This window comes from Parambassis ranga, chromosome 8 (genome assembly GCF_900634625.1).
Source record: "Parambassis ranga chromosome 8, fParRan2.1, whole genome shotgun sequence".
NCBI classification, from domain to species: Eukaryota; Metazoa; Chordata; class Actinopteri; family Ambassidae; genus Parambassis; species Parambassis ranga.
The window spans coordinates 16679795-16693016 of record NC_041029.1 but is presented as its reverse complement, the minus strand read 5'-3'; the positions used below and the strand labels follow the sequence as shown (position 1 = coordinate 16693016).

The following is a 13222-nucleotide window of genomic DNA, read 5'->3' as shown; positions in this document are numbered from 1 at the left end:
CTTTGAAAACATCTGCTTCAATCAATCAGTGATGCGGTAACGAAACAAAGTTTTAAAGCCACACTTATCGATATTCTCACATGTAAAACAAGTCTAATGGCAAACACTGCAGGTCCCTTCAGCTGTATGAACCCTTTTAGAGCCTTTTAGGACTTTTAATGTTTTGATTCCAGTCTCAACGTCGTCAGCTGCTCCACCTGCACACTAAGTCTCTAATGTAACCTTCGCCTGACTTGTCGACCGACCAGAACTTTGGTTTCCGACTCTTAATAGAACAGATGAAGGGTAAACTAAACAAAAGAGAAATGGAAACAAGCGGATGGTAATGGACGGCCACAGGGCTACGAAAAGAAACACAGCTAAACATTTATACAGAGCTGCTGCTGTGGAGGAGTCTGTCTGGAGTATGTTCCCTCTGCTAAAGGTCACTAGCAGCAGGAAAACATGGATTTAATGTCACATATTTAACATTTACACTTTAAAAAACAGAACTAAAAAAAAGAATGACTGCATTAAATATAAATCTGTCTCTAAATTAACAGTAATACAACATCCACTCTGTTAAAACTCCAGCAGAGGACAAAGTGCTTCTCCATCAGCAACAAGTTTCTGCAGGTCTCTGAAGTCTAAACACACACACACCATCCTGGGTTTGCCACTGAGCCAACGCTGTAATTGCAGCCTAGAAGAAGATTAGGGCGAACGTACATCTTCCATGTACTAACTAACAACCTGCTGGCATCGAGAGGCATCATCAACACTCCAACGCCAGCTCACCTCCTCGCTTTGGCAGCTTCATTGTTTAGAGAACTAAAACAAAACTGACATTATTTCCCGATATTAACCAATTAAACATCTCTTGAAGCGATTCTGAGAAGGTTCTCATACAAGTGTTAACTGTACAGCATCTAAGAAGCACTCCATATCCACACAATATGAGAGGGCAGAGGACAACAAGGGACTCATCTAATATTCCTTGTTATTTTATTACATAAAATACAAAGCTTCCACATTGGGGATGTAATTAGTAAGAGTACTGTGTTGCCATGATGTATGTTAGTGCACTGAGCTCTAACACTTTTATATTTTAGCAAGCTGGTACCATTAAAAGCAAGCTAAATTAGTCATTTGCAATTAACTGCAGTGGATGTTCTGACAATAGCCACTGCACTGCTGTGGTGATGACTAAAACAGAATGAAGGACGTATTCAAACAGACACCCAGGACAATAAAATGGTTCAGGATAAATATATGCATGATGCATGATGGTATAAAAAGCAGGGATCTCTGAGCTGAGGGTTGTTTCAGTTCCTCTCTCTGCAGCTGATAAGTGGGCCAAATCAACCAGCCGAACTTTAATAACTAACTTCCCGATATTTTTAACAGCACCTGAACGCACCTGTCTCTTTCATGCTGCACTGCTTCTTCGCCTTCAGGACCCCACCCCCCTTTCTCCCTACACTACACCTACATCCATCCATCCTCCTCCTCTGCCTGACACACACAAGAGAAGAAAACACACACACAAAATTATAATTTAATTTAATCAAACCTCCACCCCTCCTCTACCTTCCCCTCCTCTACCTTCCCCTCCTCTACTTTCCCCCGCGATGACTCACCAGTGGTGGGCATGGCAGTGCTGGAGCTCCTGTTGCCACTCAGGAGCTCCAGAGGCTGGTGATGGCTGTCTGTGCTGGCAGAGGAAAAACAGGACTCAGTCTCATAGATGGTCTGCAACATGGCGCACAATCCTGACACCGTGGGATGCAACAGCATGCCAAGACAAGAGCCGGTGCTTTATTTTGTTACAGGAAAAGACACAGCAGTCAGTTTGTCTTCACAGACAATGGCATGGCTTAGTTAGGATCTGAGTTGCCAAGGCTGGTTAAAATGAAAACTTCAAAAAGTGCTTTTAAAGAAACTCCTCTGTGTGCTTTTGTTGTGTAATCCAGTCACAGTTTGATCTGGTCAGGTAGCCTCTGCTTCTGTGTGACAGGCAGTCACTGAGACTTTAGACAAAAATCCTTATTTTCCGTTACTGTGGTTTTGCAGCTGCAGGTTCCAGGAAACCTCCCCGTCTGCTGGGGCTCAGGAATGAAAATGTACAAAGTCACAGGAAATACAAGCTTCCCAGGAAATGACCTGAAATGTGCTCAGTTGGTCTTGTCTAGATCACCTGGAAGTCCCGAGCCAAGCTCCCGAAACAGTGCCTGGTATTTAGTGATGGAGGGAGAAAGTTTGTTTCTTCTAGTACACCCTCGTCTCAAGTCTTTAAAAAAATAAAACAACAAATCAAAGGAATCTAGTCACTTTGTGCAGCCTGTGCGTTTCCATGAGCTGAGGAGTGATGGAATGGATCGCTTCCAAAAGAGCGAGAGAGAGCGCTGCTGCAGCACAACACAACAAAACACAGAGACGAAGGAGAACCTGAATTCCCCTGCTCTGTGCATCAAAGGATCCTCATGCTGTTCTCCTCCTGGCTGACGAGAGGGAGAGGAGAGCAGGAGGAGGAGGAGGAGAGGCGAGGACGTAAATAGCTTTGGGAGAGCGCTCCCCGAGGTTCCATGTTTCCAAAATTAGAACGAAGCGCTGAGAGAATGACAGAGGGAGGAAAATGTAAGAAACGGAGGAGAGGAGAGCTTCAGTCCCCGCTTGAAAACAAACAAGAAAAAAACAAAAAAAAAAAGCAGGTTGCTGCAAAGTGGAGCTCCGTGCTGCGACCAGAAGCAGCTGCTGCTCAGACGACTAATATTCACTGTCTGAGAGTCACTGACGAGCGTTCATGGATGTGTGTGTGTGTCTGTGACGCTTGTTGAGCTGCTGAATGAACGTCGAGAGAGAGAGAGAGAGAGAGGGAGGAGGGAAAGCGAGAGAGAGGCTGAAAGTAGATCACTGGGTGGAAAGGAAGTTAGACGGACGAAGAGAAAAGTCAACAAGAGCTCGTTTCATTTTAGCGAGCATCACAACACACACCAAGGAGAGGGAACGAGGACACTCCTTCAACGTACATCCCCTCCATTCACCTTCATTCGTTACCGTTTCTGCTGCATGCTTGTGTTGTTACAGTGTTTTTTTAGAGGTTGAAGAGAAGAGAAGAGAAGAGAAGAGAAGAGAAGAGAAGAGAAGAGAAGAGAAGAGGGGGGTTGATGAAGGGACTAGTGCTGAAAATAGCCTGCCAGGGTGGAGGAGGAGCTACAGATAAAAATAGACAGGAAGAGAGAGAGAGAGAGAGAGAGCGGTAAGCCTACAGCTTTGAGGTGGGGTGGAGGGGTTGGGTGGATGAGGATGGGGATGGTGGGTTCGGCGCTTTCATGTTTCTGCACCGCACTTCCCAGAGAACATCCTGTCAATCACAGAGAGAAGGTGGAGCCTCTTCTTCCACTCATCTTGAGCTTTTAGCCACACAGTCGTTAGGATGCTAAGGCTGCAACCTTGTTCACATCAATCAATAAATAATAAGGCACTTGTGGCAGTGCTGCTGTTTTCTTCCTATGTCTGAAAAAGGAAGCAAAAACTGCAGTTCCTTGAGTGGCCAGTTGAGGCTGGATCCAAAAGCAAGCCAGTCACCATAGACCTCCATGTTAAAAAAAAAAAACAAAAAAAAAAAACAGTTTGCTGCCGAAATAAACATGTTTACAGCCTCAGACAAAATGTATTTGGATTAACCAGGAGTTAGGCAGACTCAAGCACTGGAAGGAGGATGGAGGGATCGGCCATCTTTATTTACGATAACCGAATGTATCCTCACATTAAAACTCTTGTGTCTGCAGCTGTTTGTGGTCTACAGCCCAGTGCATTCTGGGTGATGACTACCACAGTGTTAGCATAGATTTTATACATATTTGTTACCTTTCTCTATAAACTACCAAGATTTAATATGCATATATATATAGATCAGAAATGTAATTTGCAGCCCGTTTCAAACTAAAATACTAGTCTGAGCGAGCACACAGAGGCCAGCACACATAGACCATATTCACGTCTAATATTTAATCTAACATTGTACGAAAAGGACCGTTATAAAAAATGCGCCGTTTCTCGGAAAATGCTGCAAAGAAACACGGCAAGGTCGCTTTTCAACCAAAAGCTGCAATGCTCACTTTGCTGTCAGTGTGGATATTATTAATTGAAACTCCTGGCTGCTATTTATAGTTTTTGTTTGTTCCATTCAGCACTTCAGTCCTGAGTGAAGCTGTGCTTTAAGAATAGAGTGTAATGGGATGTCTCTGGCTGCTGAAAAAACCCAGAGCCAGAGTGCATAAGACTACAAAAGGAAAGGGGTTTTACACAAAGACGTACATCTTACAGACGAGGACAGATCTAATTCATGTATTTATCAGCTTTTCATTTCTACACTGACTGTTTCCTCTTTGGTTTTTTTTTTCTGAATCATTTTTAATCATCACTTCCATCCCACCTCCTCCTCATCACCTTCATCACTCTCATCATCCTCACCTCCTGTGTAAACAGCTCCGTGTGTCCTCGAGCAGATTTAGGGCTGCCTCAGTATGACTCACAAGCAGAGACTAGATACACAGAAATGGGAGAAAATGTAAATAGAGTCCTGTATTGTTTCACACTGACTTCAGGTGCCGTGTGGCTATTCTGTTATCCAGCATGATGATTAATTATTAAAGTCTAAAAATTATCTTTTCATGTCACTTTGGCAAACAGAGATGTGACTGACCAGGCAGCATGTCTGACGTCTCAATGGTCTAACATGCTAAACACATCTGCGAAAGGTGTGTGTGTGTGTGTGTGTGTGTGTGTGTGTGTGTGTGTGTGTGTGTGTGTGTGTGTGTGTATACTGCAGCAGCTCAGTGGATGACTCATCTCTGCGTTTCTATTTGAGGCGCATCAACCCCTGGAGTCACACTGCTGTCTGTGTGTGTGTGTGTGTGTGTGTGTGTGTGTGTGTGTGTGTGTGTGTGTACTATATCTGTATCCATGACAACCAAATTACAGTCACTCAACCAGTCACTTGGTCCAAGAAAAAGAATATATATATGAATATATATTCTACCTGAGGTGCACGTACAGGTGTCCGGACTGTGCACTGCCCGACAAACACACAGGAATACAGTTAATCAAAAAGATGAGATGTTACACTCACCGGGTGGCCACAAACACAACTGCACATGAATGTTAACGATGCTCTGTAACTGCTGGATGTGTAAGTGAGCAGCTGTTTGCTAACAAGTTCACTAAATCAACTTAAAACGTAGAGATATGCCCATTGTGTGTACGCAGCTTCTTGTCAACTTGTTGCTGTGGTCCCAAGTGGCCAACAGGGCAGACTGCTAAGTGCAGTAACCTTGCATGTGTGGTACTATTGTCTTAGTAATTCAAGCCACAATGTAAGTGCTATCAACCAAAATGTTGACATCCTGAAAACAACTACTGCTATAACTGAATTGACCTGCTAAAACACGACTATCTAGTTAGAAAAGGCTGGTTTTTAATGGAATATATACAAAGGTGTACACAGGCGCTTTCCCAGCAGCCATCACTCCTGTGTTCTGATGCTACATCGTGTTAGCTAATCATGCTAAAAAGGCTCATTGATGATTAGAAAACTCCTGTGAAATGATGTTAGCACAGCTGATCAGAGAAGCTGTAGAACTGGCCTGGAGACCCCGAACGGTAGTGTACCGGTATATATTTATGGTCCTGTCACATGTTCTTGTTGACCGACACTGCTACAACAACACCAGAGACACACATCCAACCAAAACTCGCACCAAATCTACCAGACAGAGCCGACAACATCAACAGCAAAGCATGCTTTCACCAAAGCAGCCGAGTTCAGACGTAAGAAGCAGACAGCTGTCTGAGACTTACCAGAGGGATGCGATGAATTCATGAAGGTTGAACCTGAACGTCCCTCCCCGACCCTTCCACTGTGTTTACGTGGGTGTTAAAGTGGGTCCTCGGAGTCGGCCATGTGTCACAGGACAGACAGTGGACAGGCAGGCGGACGAATCAGAGTTTGTGGGGTTTTCTGCATAAGACAAAATTATACTGTCATGTTATTCAATTGTTTGTTTTCACATCTCACAGCATGCTCTAACATCAATACAGACACATTTCCTTTGGTCATATCTGATGTTTTTGCTTTTTGTTCATTCAGACATGTACACTTTATGTCACTTTATTCCAGCTGTGTGTATATCTTCTTATTAATGACATGAAATGGCTCCAGTACTGGGAACCACTGTCTATTCTTTTAAGGAAGAAAACAAGCTGCACCCTGTTGCTTTCTATAGCATTTTGGTCTTCTGGTGCCACCTACTGGTCTTTTATAGACAGTGACAGAAAAACAGGAAACATGGGATAAAATATATATATACACACACACGTTGACATCCTGAATAATTGTCTTGAGTGAACAACAAAGGGCCTTTGTGAATGTGTGTTATTTGTTTGTTTTGTTTTCTGCATGCATACGTGTCTGTGTGCGTGTCACAGTTCAGGCTCTGGCTACTTAGCTGTAATGTGATTTAAAGGAACATGTTTAGCTCAGATTCCCTGCGCCCCCACCACCGCCCTATGTTACCACGCAAACACTCATTTGTTCAGACACACACACACACATCCCTCCCCCACACTCACACACAGAGCAGCAGCAGCAGGTCTGTCTGAGGTCTGCTGGATCTCGGCCCAAATGCTGATCAGAGTCGTTTAATGCTCTTAACTGTTGGGAGGGGGGGGGCATCTCACTGTGGGTGGATTCTTCATCATTACCATCATGTCACCTTGATCTGCCTCTTTTACTGAGCTGTAACTGCAACTGAATAACTAATGCCTTTGAATAAGTGTGTGTGCTAACAGCTACAGCTACATATTTTCTACAGAATATAATCCACTACAGTCCAGATCCATTTATACTGTAAATGCACTGAAAACTACCACCACCACAAGGACAAGGACAACATGCTAAAACTGCCCCCATTTTATAAAACATACCACATAATTACTGTATCACCATGTGGGTGCAGATGCCATGCCACTGTAAAAAGTTAAGCATTCATAGATAATGTAACTAGCTTCAACCCTAAGCAGTCAGTATACATGTCCTGATCCAGCTCAAAGATCGAGCCAATCAAGGCATTTTTTAACTGATCAGGATCAGCTTTAATAAGTATAATCCTAATTCGATCCTTTGGTTTACGTCAACCGTCGCACAGGTGTTGGCTGTGTGACAAGAGCACAATTTGTTGCAGCAGCTAAAATGTTCTGTTCCCTTCTTTCTGGCTCGACGAGGGAGAAACGGCAAGTAGAGGAGGTCAAGTGAGTTTGAGAATAAACGCAAAGGAGCGAGTGACGTCAGCAATAACAAAGCAGTGACTCAGAGAAATATAGAAGTTATTTTCTGCATTTCACAGCAGTTGCATTCTAAAGCCCAAAAAAGAAGTGGCAACCTACAGAGGGGAAAAAACAAAGCCAACACACAACTGACAAAAAACATGTCTTCAAATGGCCACAAAGCAGTCCCCATAGACCTCCCTGTGAAAATGTCCAACTTTACATCAGCCTGGTCTATATTTAGCTATTGATGAGAAAAGTGCGGGTGGGGATTTTACAGACCACCTGGACCGATCCTGCTTTTACAGATCCCCTAAAACAATGCTAAGTCCTGAAAGAAGTCACAGGAAGTCGGTGTCACTGCAGCACCAGGGCTGGGCGCCATGGTAATAGCGTCGGGGCCTATATAATGGGATAAAGCACTGTGGGCGTGTGAGTGCCGTCTGTGAACTTGGGGTTATGGAGCTAACTAGCTGTGACAGACTAACCTGCTGGCCAACTACTCCATTAGCCTAATGACATCCATACAAACACATGCAGGGTTCAAAAGAAGGGCAGAGAAAATAGAAGATAAGCAACCACTCAACTCACAGTCTGTCAATATTATCCAAATATCAAGAAATATACATGTCTCTCTCCTTCTCTTACTCTTCCTCTCTCTGTGCCACCTCCTCCTCCTCTTCACACCATCATTTCCTAAAATACCTGGCCCCTCCCATTCTGGAGAGGAGCAGGAAGTGCTGCCTGGCAACCAGGGAGCTGGCTGCCGTGGCAACGGTTCACCTGAACACCTCTTCCCTAAACAAACAGCAAATGTGAGCGAGAGAGACGGCGAAGGGGTGTTAAAGACATAACCAATCTCCTGTAGTATGTTTATAGTCTCTGTCTTGTACACACTCAGTCACGTATCCCTGACTTCCATTGATTTAAACATTGATTCCCTGGAGCTATTTTTACCAATTACTATTACTTGGCTATACATGACCAAAACATGCATTAACCTTAGAATGATAAGAGTCGCGAGACATGCTTTTTGTCCCTATAATGTGACAGCATTAGCAGACATGGGTCCTCACAACAAAGGTAATTCCAAGATCACACAGTTTGGCCATTACTGTGTATAACATCCATCCTCCCTGCCTCTCCCTCTCTCCGGTCCAGCAGACTCAAGGAGAAAGGAGACAAATGCACATATTGCAAGACACACACACAAAGACTATGGCTGTCCTTACACAAGCGACCTCATGATCACATTCTGAAGACTGGTTACATGGAGAGCTGCAGTGACTAACCAATTGAGTTCTTCCCTTATTTCCTGTCTTAATACACAATGTGCCTATGTCCATGCTAAATGTGGACTGGAAGTGGACTCGTTGGACATCGACACAAGCACAACAGTTTTTTCTTTCCTTGACATTATTGTATATCAACATTTTCTACCCTTTTAAACCAAAAAAACTGCAGAGAGTCATTTTATTGTTGAGACAGTAAAATCAACTAGCAAAAATTAGCACGTCCACCCCGCTGCCATGTTTAGTTTGTATATTTGACTAGCAGCTATGCAGTCATTACTTCCTGGATACACTGGGAAGCTTAGACGTCCCGGCAGGCTTACGCTATATGCTTGTTGTCAACAATTTCCTATTCCTGTTGCCTATTTCCAGCAATGAGAGCACATATGGTATGGACAATCTGCCACTGTAAGCCACATTTCTTAAAAGGGCAACTCGGAATGACGTTTGAACCAGAGTTCCACTGGAGATCATATGTTAAAAAGGCTTTACTGCAGTACAGAGCAGAGGCCTAACGGAAACAACTCACATATACAATCGGGACAGAGGAGGTGAAAGTCACTGATATGACTCTTAAAGCTCTTATATAACTAATGGACTGCCTCCTGACCTCTGACCCCTCACGCTTTAGTAAAAAGCACCCTGCATGAAAACAAAGATGGCTGCCATAAATCCCTTTGCCAGCGATTCAAACCAAGGCCAACCTGCATTCTACAACGGTACAGTATGAATACAGGAGGCTCCTGGTTAAAGCTCTCCCGTTGATAATGCTACACCAACTAATATTAACAAACAGATTTTTAGCTAGAGATTGTACCTTTTCACATCTATTGTATTAGCAAAAGCACTGGAGGGTTTATTGCTGCACAAAATGTCAAATCTTCACAGGTCGATGAGCTGTGATTCATCACAGTATTAAGCACCAGACGGACATTAAGACAAATTACATAAAGTCTGTCTGATAGTCTGTGATAGAGTGAGAACATTAAATACTTAAGTGTAATATTAATACAAGAGATGTTCTGTCAGACTCTGTAAGTTGAGGAATGTGTTTAATGGCACTAATTTTTGAGTCTGAGCCAGTTCAAAAGGTGCAGAAATGACCAGAGACTATACTGTGCTGGCTGTGGGGTGTTCACAGTTGAACATCCATATCAGAATATGTGTGAAAACAATACTAACTCCTCATCAGACCACAAAGAAAGGTCATTTAGTAGCATTATGAGTAATGATGGCCATTATACGCTTTACAAGCATTATGACACCAGACGCCATCTCTAAAGCAACAAGTTAGTGCCTGTATGGTATAATAATAGCAAATCTATCCACTTATGTATGAACACAGAATGAAGGCATCGCAATGTCATCCTGCGGAAATCCCCACCAACTTCTCATCTGTTGGCTCCTCACAAGGACCAGCTGTCCACGCAAATGCCAAACCACCAGCTTCAACACAACCAGCCCGCAGCGGCACCCTGGAAGCTTATGAGGTTGTGTGTCGGGACGGGGAAGAGCGCACTGCAACAGCTGACCACCCAACGTTCAACCAACCTGGACGTCCACGGCAAGGTTGCTGGGTTATTTCTCAATTCTTATGTCCTTTAGTTGTTAGCACCATAGTGCAAATGTATGACGTGCCGTGCAGCTGGGATGTTTAGCCTCATTCTTTAAAGGCAATGTGACGAGATGAGACAACATGGCCGCTGGAATGCAGGCAAAATAAATAGAAAATGTTTTTAAAGTGATAGTTGACTGCAAAATCAAACATATACATCCTCTCGGCTTGCAGTGCTGTTTGTCCAGCTAGAATGTTCTGATGTGAGACCCACACTTCTCAAGCTATATCCACAGAGATGTCAGCCTTCTCTCCAATATAATGGAGCTATATGGCACGCAGCTTTCGGTGCACAGCAATTGTTTCGAGCAATTCCTTGTATTTTCTCCACCCTGCAACTGCATCACTGCAAGATTTGGCAACAATCACTGAATGTTTGTGATCAATATATTCAGATATCACTATATCAGATCATATTCCTACCCACCAGATGTGATAAGCAGGACTATTATGATTTTTTTTGTTAAAAACAAACTAGTTAGCAAAGACTTCTCAGCTGTGACTCTGGTGACAAATTTGGCGATAGCACCACACACACCAGTTGTCATGTTGTGCAAAAATGATCGATCCATACGTGCACAAATACTGACATATCGGTGATTATCAGCCGGGCTCCAACAACACCTCAACTCCAGAGGATGCCATCCATGTTTAGATCCAATCTCACTGCCACATGCACAAATCTTTAAAAAAAAATGGATGTATAGCTCTGCAATCCATATGATAAACATGTCAAATTTTGTTTTTTTGGGGGGTGAACTTTAATGACACACAGTGTACACATGTGTCAGGGAGCAGAGTGTACATCTGACATCAGAATCCTCACACAGGCTCAGCTGTGGTATGGTTTTTTTTGTCACTGGTAGCCATTAATGGGTGAAAGTTGGCTCCTTTCTAGCCATCAGTGCTGTTAGCATCAGGCTGCAGGATGCTGGCTAGTTATTAGCCTGGCTTCTAGTAGTTAGCTGGTAGCTATAAAGTTAACTCCAAGCTGCTGTGTAATGACTTTTACCTGTTTGGGAGCTAGTTAGCCGTGGTGTCTGTCAGGTGTCCGCGTATATGTCCTCTAGCTAGCTTTAGCATTAACTAAACTGTTTGTAAGTTTAGCCGCTCGTAGCAGTGAAGGCAGAACTTCGCCTCCTCACTGTCCAGGAAAGATCTCCTAACTGTCGAGGTATATCCTTCGTCCACACACACACACACACACTCTCATAAACCCAACGGTACCGTGGATGTCGTCTGGTCCTCCTGGAACGCGTATTAGCGCAGACGTCGCTTCCCCCTCGGCTCCGGGGCTCCGGGGCTCCTCCGAGGTTCGGTGTGTCCTCTGCGTCTTTTACTTCACACGAAAACGCGTAATTTAACAAGCGGGACGCGTCTCACCTCCTACCGCTTCACCTCCTCCATATTTACAGTCTCCCCTCTCTCTCTCTCTCTCTCTCTTCCACCAACAACAACATTATTGACGTCCTCCTCCTGCCACGTGACCAGTCTGCTGTGGCTAAAAATAGACTCAATAGAAACCAATGGAGGCAGATCCTGGTTTTTACTTTCAGACAGTACACCTGACCAGGTGTGTCACACATCTGCATGTATGTGTATTTAGATGATTTTCTAGATGTATAAATGTTTTCCTCACAGATTCTCCAAAGAGTTATTGTTTAATTTTCATGTAAAATCACATAATTCAGGTGAAAATAGGTGTGCAACCGATACAGAAACCAGCCGTCATCCATCTATCTCTTTACTTAACCCCCACTTTGCTCTGCACTACAGGGCCATGGGTTGGGGTGCAGCCTGTCCCGGCTGTCAATGGGCAAGAGGCAGATACATCCCTGGACAGAGTTTATCAGAGTTTACCAGCTCATCACAGGGCTAACACACACCCAGAGAGAGAGAACAACCCGTCCCCCTCACACCTACTGCCAATTTAAGAGTCCCCACCTGACCTGTTCTTCTTTGGTATGTGGGAGGAAGGTGGAGAACAACCTCCAACAACAAACTCCACACAGAAAGGCCTCAACCAGGAACCAGGAAGCTTCTGTCAGCAGCACCATGCTGCTCAACAGGTTGTTAACAGCAACGAAAATGCTTAATTTTCTTGTGCGTGTGCTTTTTATAAAATAAAATGTTCAATAATTACATCTTATTTCCACTATGGCCCAAATCGTCTTCTTTTTATGTTCTATACAAATAATTAGTCTGGAAAAACCAGAGAAAACACAGAGAATGTGATGTATTCAGCCAGTGGTGGAGGAAGTACTGAAGCTTGGTACTTGAGTAAAAGTACAAATACTTAGTTACTTTCCACCACTGCTGGCAGCTGAGTATGTACGCTGGGGAACTGTTGTTGATTTTGCTATAAGAAGCTGAAAATCCATCATCTTCAAATCTTCAAATATATTTTGAAAGAGGACAGCACTCACATCGAGCCCGTCCTCTGTCAGACACAATAGAGTTTGTACTGAGGTGAACTGGCGGTGAAGGGGAGGGAACCCAGACCCGTTTCATGGAGTGAATGAGTTCAACTGGCAAGTCTACAAAAAGTGTTTTTCCACTGCAGGAACTCGGTACAGGCGCAGGGCGGCATGATCATTGGCATCATTAATATTTTCATTTGCAGGAATGTCACACTTCTGGCCCTTTCAGCCTCATTACGGTCTAGGATCAAAGTCTCTTTGGAACTCATCAACAAATAGTCCAGGACTCACTAGTCCTCTCCATCATTTCTTCTTGTTCTTTGTCGTGTGTTTTCTGCCTCTCCATTTGTGTTGCTTGTTTTTTTTTTTTTACTGGGCTGATCAGAAGTACCACAGTAAAGCAACCCACCAGGTCCTGCAGTGGTAGACATGCTCGGGTTCTGCTAATGTTGTTGACATTTGTTTATCTTCAGTTTTAACAATAGTCAAACCCTGATTAGCACTTTGTTTGGGTCATTCAGAGGAAACCCTGTAGTTTAAATGTAAGGTTCTACAGGGGACGTTTGAGCAGTGGGATCATGCATAAAGGT

General features: G+C 43.8%; 1 protein-coding gene across 3 annotated transcripts in view; it reads right to left on the bottom strand.

Moving 5' to 3' along the window:
• Positions 1 to 11679, bottom strand: part of hdac5 (histone deacetylase 5) — a 31745-nt gene extending 20066 nt beyond the window's left edge. Inside the window, exons 1-2 of one of the 3 annotated variants that reach the window (XM_028411488.1) lie at positions 11440 to 11679; positions 5842 to 6001 (exon numbers count right to left, since the gene is read on the bottom strand). In XM_028411488.1, the coding sequence (XP_028267289.1) occupies positions 5842 to 5863 (22 nt within the window). In that variant the 5' untranslated portion in view covers positions 5864 to 6001; positions 11440 to 11679. Of the gene's footprint in view, positions 1 to 1619; positions 3016 to 5841; positions 6002 to 11439 lie in introns of those variants that run through there. The other 2 variants (XM_028411487.1, XM_028411486.1) reach the window with 2 other exon arrangements.
• Positions 11680 to 13222: the final 1543 nt, after the last annotated feature.